The 17,321-nt window shown below is 42.9% G+C and overlaps 2 protein-coding genes across 3 annotated transcripts; one reads left to right on the plus strand and one right to left on the minus strand.

Moving 5' to 3' along the window:
* Positions 1-1,789: 1,789 nt before the first annotated feature.
* pcbd1 (pterin-4 alpha-carbinolamine dehydratase/dimerization cofactor of hepatocyte nuclear factor 1 alpha) lies at positions 1,790-4,678 on the plus strand. The gene is made up of 4 exons (XM_056395486.1): positions 1,790-1,949; positions 2,791-2,922; positions 3,019-3,099; positions 4,197-4,678. Exons 1-4 carry the CDS (start codon positions 1,947-1,949, stop codon positions 4,287-4,289), a joined length of 309 nt encoding a protein of 102 aa, XP_056251461.1. The 5' UTR covers positions 1,790-1,946; the 3' UTR covers positions 4,290-4,678.
* On the minus strand, positions 4,668-15,347 carry sgpl1 (sphingosine-1-phosphate lyase 1). 2 transcript variants are annotated; one of them, XM_056395484.1, is made up of 14 exons: positions 15,208-15,347; positions 12,289-12,454; positions 11,621-11,688; positions 11,072-11,219; positions 10,868-10,947; positions 10,529-10,657; positions 10,342-10,430; positions 10,142-10,250; positions 9,954-10,052; positions 9,712-9,858; positions 9,255-9,493; positions 9,021-9,167; positions 8,803-8,923; positions 4,668-7,768 (listed from the first exon to the last, which is right to left on the minus strand). In XM_056395484.1, exons 1-14 carry the CDS (start codon positions 15,217-15,219, stop codon positions 7,625-7,627), a joined length of 1,698 nt encoding a protein of 565 aa, XP_056251459.1. In that variant the 5' UTR covers positions 15,220-15,347; the 3' UTR covers positions 4,668-7,624. The 2 variants fall into 2 exon arrangements, with proteins under 2 accessions (XP_056251459.1, XP_056251460.1); XM_056395485.1 differs by lacking the exon at positions 15,208-15,347 and adding an exon at positions 12,946-13,040.
* Between the last annotated feature and the right edge of the window lie 1,974 nt (positions 15,348-17,321).

Genomic DNA, 17,321 nt, shown 5'->3' on the forward strand with positions numbered 1-17,321 from the left:
AGTGTTTTTGAAGCTTGATTTATACTTGGAAATAAAAGTGAGGACTTCTTCAGTTCAGCTGCACATATGTTGACCATTATATTTTTTACATCTTGTTTCATGTGAGTCGCCAAACTAAAGGAAGGTCCAACGCTAAATCACTGGAGTATTCTTTAAGCCTTTCTGGTGACTGGATAGTTCTGTGTGAGAGACATGAATGTCAAACCTGACAGTCAACACACTGTTGATTTCTGTATCTATCCCTATGTTCTCTGTGCATGATTATGAACGTCCCCAAAACCTGATAAATCCACATCAGTATGTTGACTTGTTCATGTCTTAGCCAGCAGAGAAACCTGGAGAGACGCAGAAGACAGAGGAGGTGGCAGAGAGACGGACAGGGAGACAGGACGCTGCATGTTGTTTACCTTGTAGCAGTAATCCGACGTGTATAAAACCTGCACCTCTTCTTCTGTCAGCTGGTTGTGAAATGTTAACAGAGCCTGGTCCAGTTTCAGACGGGGCCCTGTAATGGTTATATGATTTACAGCTGCTGCACAAAGCTTTTTGTACGTCATAAATACAAGATAGCAGAGGGTGTATCAGATCATCATCAGGATCATAACACTGACTCAATACTATTGACTGATTAAGTTCCCAAACAACTGGCACGTCCATTTGTTATAGTGAAGTTTTAACCTTGATTATGAGAAGCAAACACTGACACGAGACACCAAAGAGAGCACGAATACTTTCTGATTTTAAATTTACATGTAAGACTACACGACTACTACCACTACAGGAACATTTTTGTCCCCAGGCCAGTGGACACCAGAGTGATCCACATCCACCACTAATGAACCACACTGGACTCACCAGGTTGTAAGTGTCCGTGGCTGCTGGCGACAAGGATTAACACAGTCAGACTTGCTTGTAGCAGTATCGTGGGATCCATGTTTCTACTTGAAAACAGCCACGGCTCATCTTTATAACTCTCACACCAATATAAACCGCGGTCAAAGGGCAGAGCGCAGGCGTGGTTCTTTTTAATTGGTTTCTTTTTAATGTTTGGGATCACTTTTGGAGCAGAAATAATCAATGAGAACTGTCATAATTCATGGAAGGGATGATTAATAAAACCAGACGGAATAAAAACTTCTCTCAAGTTTAAAAAGGTTGTAGGTGCAGATGTGTGTATTAGTGCTGAGGTCAGACATAATCTACATTTCTAAACACCCTTTGCTCCTCTATTTGACTCCAATCTAATGGTTTTGTTTCCAATCACTGCAGCCTTCCTTTCTAACCACAACACTAAAGCCCCGTTCTCATTTCCCCATCCAGCCAACTGTTAAATGCTGATCACTTGTCACATCCTCTCCTCTCCTCTCCTCTCCTCTCATTTCATTAACCAGTTCATTTCCCTGAGCGCTCGCCGTGACAGATGAGTTCACGGGGGGCGCTCTCACAGGAGCGCCTCATTAACCTTTGACATGAACTCCTCTCAGCCAAAGAGCAGAGCTTTCTTTAAAATCTGCTGTCCTGTTCAACAGAGACCTTATTTACACTGGGCTTTTATTCTGAAGTTTAAGTTCATGTTTAATATGTGCGCACACAAAACATAAAATACATTATTAAAGAGTGTATAGCAGTATCTTCATCCTTTCATCACACGGTAAACACTGCTGCACTCGCCTTTGTGCTGCTACAATAGCTGGCCTCATGCATGCCTTGTGCAACAGATGACAGTTTATGATTAAACCCGTGCTGACAGGTGGCTGTGTAACTGCTCAGCCGTGGGGATTTCTGTTCAGGCTTCAGTGGGGGCAGCTAAGCAGGACCCGCAGCTCATGCCTTGGATGGATTCATTCCAGTTGCTCTCCCCGGCTGCCACAGCAGATTTGCCTCTGTGCAGCAGGGAGCTGGAGCTGGAGCTGAACCTCCTCTGTGTATGAAAACACTCTGTAAACATGGTGAGTACACATCCTCTCTGCATTGTGTGTCAGGACTGCTTACTGCGTCACACAGCTGTTGGCATTTACTTAATCTCACAAGCTAAAACTCCACGAGATAATGTTTATTGAAGATTGAGAAGCACATGTTCAGAGTCAATTTAACACTGAGTTTCATATGTGGCAGTTTGATTTTGCAGGGATAAGAGGGATATAAGCACATTCCCCTGTTTATGCATTAAGCCTCTGTGTGTGGTGAGTAGATGAGGTTTAATTCAGTGGATGTTGTTCGTGTGCTGCCCATTCGCTCCACTGATAGAGCAGATTAGATCGTTGCTATGATACCTGTTGATGTCATTGCTCTGTCACAGGCTGTGGTCATGCATCTGTTTGCTCCTCTAGCGTGTAAGCGTGACCGCTCATCTGGGGACAGAGCCTTGAAAAGCCCCTTCCTGATTGTGCAATAAAGCCCCATCTGTTTTGGCGATGTTGTGAAATGTTGACAGTGCAGTTTGGATTTGGAGTCAGGGTCATGAGGGCTGAATGAAATGAGATGAATCGACTTAAAAAAAAACCCCAAACAAACATGTGACCCTGCATCATGTGTCAGGATTAGGAACTGAATGACCAAAAGGGATCCCCCACCACCACCTACCCCCACCCCCACCCCCACCCCCACCCCCACCCCCACCCCCACCCCCACCCCCACATACCTTTGAACCAGCCAGTTTTTTAAAAGCAGGAATGCGGCCTCTCATTGTTTCCAGATGGGATCCCGTGCAACCAATCACAGTTTGTGTTTGTGAAACTGCCCCTCTATAATCTGCTGCACTATTACCCCTGTTCTGTTCTGTCCTGCCAGGCCGGTAAGATACAGAGTCTGACTGACGAGGAGAGGACCCACCTACTCCCCCTGCTACGCAACGCTCAGTGGGTGGAGGTTGTGGGGCGGGACGCCATCTACAAAGAGTTTGTTTTTAAAGACTTCAATCAGGTTTGTAATGCATCACACCTCATAACCAGCAGCTGCTGTATGTTATGTGTATAGACGACTGGCTGATTTTTGGACATGGGTGTTCTCTTCTTTCAGGCCTTTGGTTTCATGTCCAGAGTGGCTCTGCAAGCAGAGAAGATGGACCATCACCCTGAGTGGTTCAATGTCTATAACAAGGTATAAAAAGACTAATTATGACTGCAAAGGAGGTTACAGGCCTCAGGGTGGTTGCATTTGTGGTCATCAGTGAATACATCACAGCAAGGAGGAGCCCAGTCCTGTCACCATGTACCAGAGCTTCACATTCGTTCGTCTTTTACATAATGTGATCTACATTTAACTGCAAAGTCATGATGAACATTAACAAAGATACTCCTGTCACACAAGCTGACACAGGTGCATGACGTCTCCTCAGGGAAGTGTGAGCCTTGTGCGAAGCTGTTTCCTTTGGGAATGCAGATGTGCCTTTCACCCAGAGCAGATAAAGCTTCAGTATGACTCACTGAAGCTGCTGTACTCTGTCTTTTTACATTAATACTGGACCAAATGACTGTGTGAACTGTGAAAGGGCTCTGTGAAGTTATTCAGCTCACTGTTTTGGTTTTATGGCCCGCAACTTTACTTTTTCGGTTCACATTTCAGCGAGGCGGCAGGAGAGCTAAGGGGGCCGGATATTTCCCTCAGGAGTTGGTGAAGACCAAAACAGAGCTAAAAGAAGGACTTGCATTAGTCAGGTGGAAACACCACGACAGAGGCCTGTAGCATGAGGCGAGATTGGTGGATTATCCAGTTATGTTTGGGCTTAATTCAGGTTTTCTGTGTCAAAGTCTGTCCCCCCTCAGATAAGAATTAGAATGGTTTCCTATGGAGCAAGTATTTGTCGGTTAGACCTGATCAGGCTTTGACTTTTCTTCTCCTCTCTGCTTTGGCAGCAGAAACAATAACACATTAACATCCATCTTTTTTTATGTCCATCAACAACCATGGTGATAATATGTCAGTGTTGTACAGCTTATTGCAAGTGATCAGAAAAACGTCGGCCATGAGCTGTTTCATAAACTAGAAACATAATTCAGATTTTAAATTTGAAGTTAAAAACTTCCGTTGAGTTTTGTACCTTGTATGTTTTCTTCAGATAGTTTTAGATTTCAACATTAGTCCACATCATGCTGGGTTAACTACTGTTTCACCATTAAAAAAAAAAAAAAAAGAAGCTCATTCTGGGCACATGATGAGAGTCACAGCCTCTGTCCCACTTCCCTTTGTTCCCTCAGGTCCAGATCACTCTCAGCACACATGACTGTGGAGGCTTGTCCCAGCGCGACATCACATTGGCCACCTTCATCGACCAGGCGTCTCTGATGTGACCGACATGCTGTCAGTCATCTGAACAGGGACGACTGAAGCGCTGGACGTCACAGATCTTTACGTTCAGTCATCTGCAGAAGCCAAAGAATATGAACCAGTTACTCCCACTTAACTGTGGGTGACGTGTCCGTCTGTGAAGGGTCCAATGTGTTTTGTTGTTGGTTTTTGCACATGGTGAAAATGAGATTATTAAGTAAGGAAATGGTAAAACACTGTTTACACATTAAAGGATTCAAGTAATTCCTCAGCAACCAGATATCATTCACAGCGGGACGTGTGTCCTTCAGTCTCTGGCGTCTCATGGACCAAGTGTTCTTGTACTTTTAGTAAAAAGTTGTTTTCTCTCTTGTTGTAAGTGAAAAATGACCAGAATCTGATTCTTCTCAGACTGAATGTATTTTATTGAAAACACACAACACACAACACTGTAGACATCTGCCACGTTAACTGTTAGACCACTCTGAGTGTTAGCTATGGATCACTTGCTAAGAGGAACCAGCAGGTGCGTCCTCACCTAAAATAGATCAGCTAAACAAGGACGCAGGCTGACGTGAACAGATTTAAACCTCGTACATTCAGAAGCAAAATCTACAAAGTTCAACACTACAAGCCTGACATCAGGTTATACTTGTTATGGGCTGCTGAATTGGATTGTAATATACTTTACAGCAGTGGTTCCAAACCTCTGGGCTGGGGCCCACTAGTGGGAAACGAAGGTATTGCAAGAGGGCCGATGAATCATTTGAATCATTTGAAAAACAACAATTTTGGTGAAAAATTAGAATATATAATTAGAAATACAAATATATAATATGAAACATGTTTAAAACTCTTCTCATATTAAGGACTATCACTGTGATAAGCCAACAATAGGAACTTTTATGTTGTCGCCACTGAACATCATATACTTGTTTCCTATCTCAGTCTGACTGCACGCTGAAAAATAACATCCAGGGTAAAAGCTCCATCGTTATCATTTAAATAAAAAGTGCTCTGAGAAGACATTATCTGGCCTCTGTAATTTAATGTAACGGCTGCCAACGTTTGACATTTTCAAGTGGGCCATGCGCTGGAAAAAGTTGGGAACCGCTGATTTAAAGTGTCGTTTTGTCCTCCCTGTGAACGTCTGAAAGAGCAGTGGACTTTAACTGATGTCGTTTTGAAGCCAAATCCCTGAGGATGAAAAGAGAGAAAAACTGCAGAGATGTCATGAGTTCAAACCTCTGGAGGCACAGAGGCGAACGCTCATTATTGCTCCATCATATGGCCAAAGTACAAGAATACACACAGGACAGATGATACATTATCTGTGTGGACTTTTACAGAATCAGGAATTTGCATTAAAAATTTTTATTCAAGAGATTTCTTGGCCGTTCCATCATCACACTTTTTGAGGATATTTCTCCAAAGCAAACATTGTTAGAAAAGTCCTTTTTTTTGTTTTTGGACAGGCATGAGTTTCCACATCCTGTCACTGGCCGCAGTATTAAAGGATGGTAACAGATGATGGGGTGAGCTTCAATCGCTAGTGGGGTGGGGTGTTACGTCCTCTGTCTGGCATCAGTCTTTTAACCAGGCACTGACAAAAAGACGGAAAAATCCCCGCACATGTAAGAACCTAAATACATTCATGTCTGATCTCTTTAAAACAAACACTCACAAAAAAAAAAAAAGAGTCACAAATTAAGTGATTAATAAAACACCCAGTGGTCACACAAATGGTTAAATTACACCAACAAGGCTGATGAGCTGTCAATCAACACTACGCCTCTGATAACGCATCTTAAACATTAATAGCGGAGCATTTCCCCCTTCGGTCTCATTCATAAAAAGGAGAAGTTACATATTGCACAAATGTGGAAATAATTTCATGGAAATACACAATATTAGGAAAGCCCGTGAAATAAAGAGAACACAAGGTCCTTTTGGTGTTGCGGTTATCAGCCTGTTAGTAAATGCTAACGTATCCTGCCGATTGGAAAAGTAGTTCCACATTCAGAGAAGCTGGAGACCTCCATCACAGTGGATCTGTTTCCTCTCAGTATCTCTAAGAACACTTTATTACAGTTTGTCAAATGCCCTAACATCGTGAAGTTTATATTAGAAATGGAAAATGTTTGAATGTGTTTCAGTGGATGAATAAATGACATTAGAGTAGAAGCTGAGGTAGATTGAATTAGGAGTTAAATGATTAAAATAAGGTAGTACACAGGTGAGGAAATACTGAATACTGAGCTTCTGCTACTTGATAATATACAGTAGACCAGGGGTGGAAACAGCCTTCAGTCCAGTCCGTCAATAATTTTCTTTACAGGCCAATTTACCGTGAGGAAGCCTCGCCAGTTCTGAGGAACAATCAAAAAGGCTCATAATCTTTAGCCACTTCAAAATATTCCTACCCTGGTTACAATTTACCCCTTATTCCAATTTAAAGACATTTTATTGATTGAATATTAATGACATTCAAAGCTCCCACTGTCCAAATCCTTCTCCCTCTGTCTACACATCCAACCACTGTAGATGGACCACAGATTTAAAACAGAAAGAACATCATCACACTAAGTGCTAACAAACGAGGACAAACGTGTTCATGCTTACAGACGAACTCTGACATCAGAGAACTGCAGTTTCAAGTGATTTACAGATTAACCTGATATGTTCTTGTCTGGGCGTTGCAGTGCTTTTTTTTTTTTTTTTTTCCCCCATTCATTAAAATGCTGTTTTCCAGAGAGCTGGTACATGATATCTATAAACCACACACAGAGCTCCACATGTGGAGCCGGTCTGGAGCAGTACAACGGGTTTCATGCTAGAGGGCAGCACAGCGTTTCTAACAAGCGTTCAGTGGTCTGGGGTTTTTGCTGAGTCATCACAGATATTAAAGCGGTGATGGCGAGCTGAAATGTTGTGGAGTAAAAAAACAAAACAAAAACTGAATGGTTTTGCTGTGAAATCAGTAGAGATGATGACAGATATATTGATTTAACAAAAGCTAAAATTGAAATGAACACACACACACACACACACACACACACACACACACACACACACACACGACATAAAGAAAACCTAAATCAAAAAGACTAAAACTTGTTGTGTGGAACCAGACTCTTCTTCTCTGGGCCGTTGAGGCGCAGTGTCACAAGTGGTTTCCCTCTGGGTTGATTAAAATGACGATGGCTTGTGCTTCACAGATCTTTGCAGATGTTTCTCCGTATGCTGTAGTTATGCAAGATAAGGCAACTGTTGAGCTCTGGGAGGAGGCGAACGCGTTTTTCCCTGCGTGCAGTTGGGTCGGGGGCCACGGGGGAGGGAGGGGGGGGGCAGTCCTGTTTCAGTGGGCTTTGCCGTTGCCGTTCATGTGGCTGTTGTTTGTCTTGGGAACCTCGGTGCTGTAGAGACAGTCGAGGAAGCCTCTGGAGATCTCCGTCACCATGGATCTGTCTGGGATGGACTGGGCCATGCCGTAGATCGCTCCCTGAAACAGCAGGAAGACACGAGTGAGTTGAGCAGCGCACAGTAGAGACAGTAGATTGTCGTGGTGTAGAACTACAGTGGAACTACAGTTCTCATGATGCTTTGTAAACATGAAGTTGCCATGGAGTCAGTATGTTAGCTGTGGACTACAACTTGAGCCCCCTCTCTTTGTTGAACTAGATGTTAGCAGCTCCTGTGCAGATGATCATCACTTTGATACTGAACAAACGTGATGATTCTCAGCAAAGTTCTGGAGTATCAAGTAGATTTATGCAGGTTAATTTGCGATTGACATTAGAGATGATGATATGCACTGAATGTCTGCGTAACATTGAATCTAAAAATATAAGCATAATTCCTCGGAGTTTAGTTTTGACTGAGTCAAATAACTGTATTACTGTTTTTTTGTGATGGAAAACACAGTGGAGTTCCTTATTACATTGAAAACCAAACCTGAGAAATGAAACCAGTGAGAACAGACTGTAAAAATTCATTATTTATACTTCACTGTAATCTGGGGTTTTATTTAATAAAGATTCCACTTTATCTGAAACTTCACATGCAGTTTGTGTCAACTTGAAATGACGGCCTGTGCAGCAGAAAACAAAACGCCATGTCTGCAAACAGCTACACTTTAAATTCATGTTCAGCCCTGGTGATAGATGATCGGCTGAACGGGAAACTATAGGATAAAGAACTGTACTGTGAACCGACTGTAGGTGTGAATTTATTCACTGTGTGTCAGCTCTGTAATAGACAAAAGACAGAAGGCATCATGGTGGTGCAGAATGTAACAGGTTGTCTGATTGTAGAGCATCAGAGCAAAACAGTGAGTTATTTATTCTTAGAACCTGTCAAAATATCACAGCGTGACATCACAGACTTTACAGCTTGGAAGTGTGGACTTAAAAGAACTGCACGGCGTTCTGTGCTGCGAGTTCTTTCTTGTGTTGTAACTCAACTCACTGAACAGTTTTTAGTTATAGTTATTTAGTGGATACAACAATGTCAGGTGTGTAACCGGCGCCATCTCACCATTCCTGTGGTTTTCTCTTTGGGGTTCTTCAGGATGACGGCGACCTGCTCTCTGACATCACGGATAAACTGATCGGCGACCCCCGGCTGGGTGTGCAGAACTGTGCAGCAAATGTGGATGCTGTGACAGAGGAGATCACGACAGTTATTAGTAGTTACTAGTGGATACTTATCACATCATGAAATCTGTGAATCAGTCTCACTTGTTTTACATGTACCTGGATGGGTACTGCAGTGTGTTCAGATTCCAGCCCTTTGTCGTCAGCGCATTAGACAGACGGAAAATATCAAAAACATCTGAGCCTATTGCCACCACTGACACCTCTGGATCCCCGAACACAAACACGCCTTTCATCTTCTGGATTCTGTCAACGAGAAGAAAAGATGAACGGATGTCAGAGGTGACAAGATAAACTATACTGTCTGTGTCTACTTCAGTCTGAGAGCCTCACTCTGTTTTGATTCTGAGTGCTGTGCTGATGATCTTCCTGGTGGCGTCTATGTATCCGTTCTCTCCCATGTGCATCATGGTCGCCCAGCAGGCGGCGATGATACCTCCTGGTCTGGAGCCCGCCACGGAGGGCGAAGCGTAGATTCCCCCCTGCCAGTCTGGAGCCACAAAGTACTGATAGTGACGGTACTTTTTATCACTGTAGAGGATCACTGAGGAACCTTTGGGGGCGTAGCCGTACTGCAGAGGAATGTGACACACACACATAAGCACAGTAACTATAGTACTGTAAGTATATCTTGGGGTCAGATAAGATAAAAATTTAAATTCCATGACTATTGCAACACACATAATTAAATGTCTGCAACTTGTTTGTAAGCCTTGTTTATTAGTTTTAAAAACAAGAAAGAGTCAGTGAAGAAGCAGCCATCTGAAGCGAATAAGCAGCCACTCCTTACCTTGTGCGTGTCTGCAGAGATGCTGGTAACACCTTTTACCCTGAAGTCGAACGGGGCGAGTGGATAACCAGCCTTGGCCATGAAGACAATGAGAAAACCTCCCAGACAGGCATCCACATGCAGCGGGAGGTTGTAGCGCACAGCCAGCTGGAACACACCGAGGGAAAGTGTCAAGTGACATCTGACTTCCCCGTTTTCATTTCAGAAATACATGCAGAGGGGAAAAATCTTTCACTCCTGACCTTGGCCACTTCCTCGATGGGATCCATGATTCCGTGAGGAAACTGAGGCGCCGAGCACACGAGCATGGCTGTGTTCTTGTTGATGGCTCTCTTCATAGCCTTGAAAAAGAGGAAACAATATGAGAATGACTGATGTCTAATAATAGCAGTCAGTTAGCACGTAGTGTCTGCGTGGACTGTATTCTCACCTTCACATCCACTTTCATAGTTTTGTTATCAAGGGGAATATGAACCAGCTTCATCCCGAAGTAATGTGCTGCTTTGTTAAAGGCTGCGTGGACGCTTACAGGCGCAAGGCTGCAAAAAGAAAAATAAATATCATGTGTTCGAACACTTCAAGAAGGAACAAGCCTCCACATAGGGCCTCGTTTCATTCAGTACACCTTACATTTCAGGGTATTTGACGCCTCGTTCGTACGCCATGTCTCTGTACGCCTTGCAGGCCATCAGTATGCTCTCAGTTCCCCCTGAAGTAACCTGCACAAAGCAGAAGTAAAGGTACGTCACATGTGCCCATCTTTGAGGTTCCTGGCTTCTACATTTTGGGAGCGTTTACCGACAGTGCGGTGACTTACTGTGCCGCAGGAGCTGGGCCCGCCTTGGAAAAGCGCGCAAGCCATCCTAACAACCTCTGCCTCCATCTTCCTTACGCCAGGAAAGATGTCAGGGTGAAGTGGATTGCTCCATGCGAAATCTCCATATACCTAACAGCAAAGGGAAAAATATTCAAATATACAAATATTTCCAGACACAGGTTGGCAGCACTTTCATTTAGAGGGATGAACACGACGAGTTTCTCAAAAATGACAAAAAAAAAAAAAGAAACAGAAAATAAAAAAGTACAAATAAAAAAAGTATTCAAGCTTGACCTCGACTATTCATGCTTCATGTTCCAGAGATACAAAGACACGAACCTTCACAAGGAGTTTGGTCAGGGATTCATCGCCCCAGTACACTGCACCCGAAACACATCCTTTCTCCCACTGCACCTCATCTGCAACGACACACTGTCACTGGTTTTCTCCAAAAAAGGTCAGGCAAGTGAAATGTTCTCCAGGGACTGGGCTGCACAGTGTAATGAACCATGAGGGAGAGCTGAGGAAAGAATGACGACTTACTCAGAGTCTCGTACTCTCTGATTTTGTCCAGCACTTGGCTCTGAGAGAGACCTTTAGATGGCAGCTGCTTAGTGTAGCTCATCCCTTCCTTCAGCGTGCACAGACTGGCCGACATGTCATCCAAAGCTTTGTTCAGCTGGCTCTGGATCTGCCATGAAGAGAGGACGGATTTATTTTATCAACTGTCTTTTGATGCAGTAAAAACATTATACAAGTAAAGCAGGTTGTTGACGACAGGGAATAAAAAGGTGAGGGATCAGTGTCTCAGACTTGAACGTGACAACATGTCCACTGTGCTATCAACATTTTATGTAAATTTCTGATAAAGCCTGAAAGTGAGCTCTCTGCTGGTGACATAATGACCAGAAGTAACCGAATGTTATCACCAGAGCATGATGTTAAGTGTGCCAAAGGTCTCCCCCCCTCCCCCCCCCCCCACCCTTGCATGCTGCACTCAGTCATCCAGGAGTGACTCATAGGAGTCTGAGAGACAGAGTCAGTGAACATCTGCTGGGAAAAAGACGGAACAGATTTACCACTGATACTTACTGCTATGCCAACAAAGGGTATTTTTCTGATGAGTCGAAAGCCCTGCTTCTTGATTCGGGATGTGAGACCTATTAGCCAGAGAAGGGGAAAAAAAAAGGCAGCAGCTGTGGTGAAACGCTGGCACACGTTCAACCACAAAATATTAAACAGCTGACTGTGGCCTATAATCACAAGTCAGGATGAAGAGTGCGCCACGAAAATTCGCAGCCATATTGACAAAGCATTTTTATTCTGACGCTGAAAGCTCTGAAGACGTGCAGCTAGTTCGCTCGGAGACGACCAACTTTCACTCTCCGAGCTGTGTTACAGGTGGAGCTGATCCCGCTGCTCAGGAATTCAACCACTGATTGACTGATAGCACATCTAGAAAGTCTTGTTGATTGAAGGTATTTGTCAGTCAGGCACACTAGAGAAACAAGTCCTGGACTAACTGCAGAGCACAGGGGAAGCTTTACCTTAAAAAAGGTTTTCAGTGTAGAGCACCAGAGGGTGAACCTGGTGGCAACAGTTCAGTGAATGTGCCTGCAAATTACAGCATGACTCAAGGAGCTTTGTGAACACGTCCTCTGCAATTTTAGGAGTTCTAAAACTCATTTCATGTGTTATCATCTCTGATTCAGTCTACAGCAGACCTGCTTTGTTCCCATGTGTCATGTGTGATGACTTACTTTCTTGCTGGAAGAGGAAGCCTTTGACCCAGACTGCTCCCAGCGTGGTGATGACCGCCGCTCCGATGATCTGCCACGGCTCCAGGTCGGCGCAGCGCAGGTTGACCTGTCGCCGGCCCTCTTGCAGGTACAGCAGGACCATCTCCTTATACACCTCCAAGGCACTCTGCACGCGCGCGCACACACACACACACACACACACACACACACACACACACAAAAACAAACACACACACACACATTACAATTGAATCAACAGCGTTTCAGACTCACAACATTTTGATTTTGAAGGAAGAAGAGTCAACTGTCAAAACAGTTTATGTTTACCAGAAAAAGAACTTTATCACTCTAAATACACCCGTCACATACGAGGAAGTGTGTTGATGGAAAGTAAGTCATTGTTTGACCATCATATTTCAAAATGGTGCAATGAATTAATTTCATGAGACAAGACGCTTTAATTTAAGAGCCTGCTTCTCACAAGTTCCTATAAATCTATGTACAGATATACATTATGGTAAAAATCCTGCATATTATCAAAATAAAATACTCTGAGTCACGCTCTACATCTTTATGATGACAGAAAAACATCTCACTTTTCAGGAAGAACAACCTGTTAACTAGTTACCATCACAGACCACAAACTTTAGTACTTACATCAAAAGACATTATGAGACCTACAGAGCTCAGGTTCCTCCTCACACGAACACTGTCAGTCAGCTATTCGTTCTCCAGGTGAGAGTGAGAGAACACGCTCTGCTAACTGGATGACTATCACCAGGCTCCTCCCACTGCACAAACCGGCAACAACACATCCAGCCAGCTGAGGGGATGTTTTGCAATCAATCGTGATCAAGACAAGACAGGAAGTTAAAACACCCAGATCTGCACTGTGTGTTTAGTTCTCCACCTGATCACCAATAAATGTTGAAATATTTGACGACGATCAGGATGTAAGTGTTTTTTCCAGCCTGAGTAGCTCTGACTGAGCTTAAATCAGAGTAAACGACTCATGAGGGCCGTTTCATAAGTGCAGCAAAATTATCTTTTCATTATCTCTCCCCTGTGGTGTTTTTATGACACAATAGCAGGCAGCGTGATAGCAAGGACGCTCGTTTCTCCACCTCAGCCTAATCAGATGGAGAAAAGCTTAAGGTTCAAAAGACAATATCTTAAGTAATCACAATCTGTGCTGCCTGATATAAACATCCCATAATAGCACAATGAGGCAAACTCCCCTTGCGCAAAGGAAACACTGTTCATTGTGTCACAAAGTTTCTCCATCTTTGTTCCAACATGAAAGGATGTCAGGTTTTTCAGCCTGATTGTCCAAGGCATCAGCCACAGAGTTTCTTTCTGAGAAAATTAGATTTCTTTTCTTCTTTTATGTGCAGTGAATGCAGCTTTAGTGGAAGGCTGTCAGTGAGACGCTCGGAGCACGGCTGTCATACCTGCCTGTTTGGATAACACGTCCTCATACAGGTTTGGCAAGATGAGCTGCACAGAGACGAGTGGGACACAACGGAAAATATGCCATTAACATGTGTTGTCTGGGAGACTTGACTTGAATGTTCATGATAGGGAGAGTATTCACACGAAAATGTCGAGCAGAGGTGCAAAGAGTATGATTGCTGCCACACGTGTGTCATAAAGAAAAGATTAAATGGTGTTATCTAACATCAGTGCAAAAGGCAAGTCTGCCCCTTCACATCCAGGCCTCTTTCTGTTATCCAACACATTCTATGTCCGTGTTTCACCCTCAGGTCCGCCCACACTTCTCCAAAAACCATTCAGTGCTATCTTTGCCTCAGGAAAACTTAAACCAGGTTGACACAAAGACTCTTGTACCAGCATTGTCCTCCTTCATTGTTGGAGCAGTGGACGCCCATTCCTCTGCTCCCCCTCATACAACATTTGACTATTCTGTAAGGAGAGCTTTTGTTGTCTCAGAGGGGAGGTCATGTTCTCATGGAAATGTACTGGGTGTGAGGTGGCTGCTCCTGGATACATCAAGGGAAAACAGACTCTGAACACAACATCACCACCGCTCGTATTCAAAGAGAGATTGAGGGGGAAATAATTACAGATGCGGTGTATGGAAAAAAAAAAAAAGTTTCCTTTAGCTGCTCTGTAGAGCCTCCGAGTTATCATGACATGAACTGGCATTTCATCAAAATAAAGCCTTTTCCTTCTCCTTCGTCCTCCCTCGCTGATCCTGATGAGTGCACAGTGACAGACTGGAGGTTGACTTTGCACTGACAGCAGATCTGTGTCACAGGAGCCGCCCTCTAGCGCTCAGTCTTTTGTCTGCTGCTGCTGCTGCTGCTGCTGGTGTCTACTATCAACAAAAAGTTGATTGTGCTCGTTTAAGGAAAATCCCACAAATCTCAGCAGCTCTCTGCTCGCAGCATAGAGAGAAAAGCTTTGTTTAAACTTCCTGCAGGTTTATGTTGAACAGGATCTCTAATTTTAAACATTGGCTGCTGCAATAAACAATAGGAAGCAGCTTTAAACCTTTTACAGGGGGGTTATTCTCCACTCTGCAGACACTTTATCATAAAACATGAGGTTTTTCATTAAATAGAAATGTAACATGAAGCTACGCATAGGCAACTTTCTTTTAATATTATAAGTGACTGAAAACATAATGTGGCTGATCTCATCTAAATGTCCCGCTTCAAAGGCTCAAGGTATCAGTGCAGATTAAGTGTTTCTTTTGCAACGTGAAGCTTTGACGGTGAATCTTGCTGTTTGTGGAGCATCACCGAAAGCAAAACAAGTCGGGTCACTGGCTCACTTCACTACTGATAAACAAGTCCTCCCCTCTCTCTCCAAGCGTCTTGTAGCAGCGCTGTCATTGTCCCGTGTCTCACAGTGGAAGTAATGAGCGAAAACAGAGCAAAGTGAAGCGACACCTACCCAGTAATCCATGTCGTCGAGGCTAACTCTTCCCGAAAATCCTCTGTTTGTTGTGTGCTACTCAGGAAAGTGACCTCCCGCAGACTGCTTTGAGTCTTCAGCTGCTGCTCTACATGCTCCTATCACACACAGCAGCAAGCTAACCCTGATTCAGGAAGTAGCCAGCGGCCTGATATAGATGCGCGCCGCCTGCGCATGCGTAGATCTGAAGCTGCTGTGGATAGGGCTAATCATATGGAAGTCTGAGGTTCGTGAGGCGCCGCGTGCTCTGTAGATCCTCCATTTATGAAATAGGAGCGGAGCAGGTTTGCACGCTCACAACTGTATGAGTTAGCGAAGAGCTGATGCTGCGTTCAAAGGGTCTTTGTAACTTCCACTTCCCAGACAAGTCAGAACAGTTAATTAGAGTAATAACGAGTAACCAGGGCCATAGACCGGATTTTAGAAATAGTGAGGCTATGAGTCCAAGTCCCTTCTGCCCTAAGAATGTCTGCCTAGACACACAAAAAATTAAGTTTAATTCTCTTTTTTTCCAAATCATTTTGATGGCTTTTTGTTTAAATTGTAGTTTTACATTTTTGCATTCATTTAACATATTCTTAGCAGCTCCTTATATTACCTGTGAATTTTATTTCTCAACTTTTCATGAGCTTATAGGAACAAATCTATTTCAATCTTTGTGACAATGCCTTTTTCTCATAATCCATCTGAAATAAATAATATAATAATCTCATAATCCAACTGAAATTGTTTATTATTATCCCAGGAAGTGGGACAATTTTCTCAACCCATAGGCTACAGCTAATAGCTAATAACTTAAAGAAATTCAAAATAATCAAATTTGGTGTTGCATGGTTTTCACTGGATGTCACACAGATTTTCTAGGGAAATACCAAATCCTTTAATCCTTTAAACATTTAAATATTAACTTTTTTTGGCCTAAAGTGGTAGAAAAACAAATCAATAATAATAATAAAAAAAATGGTCTGATATCTAATTTGATTAATCCCATGGTATAGAGCTAGTCTGTCTGAGCTACTCTTTTGAGACCAGAAAATGATCATTGATGTGAAGTTGATATCTATCAATGAACCAAGCGTAAAAAAGTGACACTGAACTGGCAGCCGTGTGTGTGTGATGATCTAAAATTTGATAACAGTCATCATTCTGTGGCACACTCAGACTCACTGCTGAGTTTGGTTGTTCACCTTTATTCTACTTATAGTTTCTGTATTTCCGACATTACCTGAAGGCTTCAATTAGTATTGCTTTTGTAACGACGTTAAATGTTGTTTTCTATGTAGGAGGGAAAACAGCGCCTCGGCGCAGCCGAGCAGTGACACTGCAGTAGTAACTCCAAGAACACAGTGATAAAGACAAAGATGCTGCAGATACGAGTGTTTTTTCACTAAGATGGATTCACTACTTTTATTAAGAATTGTTTTTTATTTCTGATATTAATGAAGCAGTTTAACCCTCCACAAAAAGTGACAATCTGCCAAGGATTTCAGTCAAATAATTCTTTCTGATGCAGAATGGATGAACCAACCTTTTTGACAATAACTTATAATCAGTCAGTGAGCTCAGCCTGTGGTGCACAGGGGACACACCAAAATTAAAGACTTAATCTTTCACATTTTTTACCAAAAAGTGTACATTTTAGCTAATTGCAATTGTGATTTTGACACAGAGACACAGAGTGGACTGCCATCCACAAACAATTCATTCTTCTACTGATTTCAGCGTTTACTCTGATTTACTGGAATTGTTAGAAAAATTGCAACAGGTCCACTGGGTCCAAATTTAGAGTTAAAATGACCTATGAAACTATTCTTAGCAGTCAGTGGTAGTTTATGTTTGGTTTATTTTTAAGATCAAACTCAATTGGAACCAAGTTTTTTTCTGCAGATTTGTCAGCAGTTATGTGCAGATCTACTGGAAGTCACTATAGACAAACTCTCAAAAGAAACAAACAAACAAACAAAAAGAGAGAACAAAGGCCCACAAGAGATCTTCTGCTGAATGTTCAGTGGCTAACTTATAGATGTATAGAATGCTTAATGTTAAATTTCTTCTGAGGACTTCATCCATTTAAACAAAATGCACATTTGTTC

This window comes from Seriola aureovittata, chromosome 14, assembly GCF_021018895.1.
Source record: "Seriola aureovittata isolate HTS-2021-v1 ecotype China chromosome 14, ASM2101889v1, whole genome shotgun sequence".
Lineage (NCBI taxonomy): Eukaryota > Metazoa > Chordata > Actinopteri > Carangiformes > Carangidae > Seriola > Seriola aureovittata.

Coding starts and splice junctions, on each gene's coding strand:
- pcbd1 (XM_056395486.1), top strand. Junction 2,923..3,018: donor TTTTTAAAGACTTCAATCAG/GTTTGTAATGCA, acceptor CTCTTCTTTCAG/GCCTTTGGTTTCATGTCCAG. Junction 3,100..4,196: donor GGTTCAATGTCTATAACAAG/GTATAAAAAGAC, acceptor TTGTTCCCTCAG/GTCCAGATCACTCTCAGCAC.
- sgpl1 (XM_056395484.1), bottom strand. Junction 11,220..11,620: donor TACCCTTTGTTGGCATAGCA/GTAAGTATCAGT, acceptor TCTTCATGGCAG/ATCCAGAGCCAGCTGAACAA. Junction 10,658..10,867: donor TGACCAAACTCCTTGTGAAG/GTTCGTGTCTTT, acceptor CTTTGCTGTTAG/GTATATGGAGATTTCGCATG.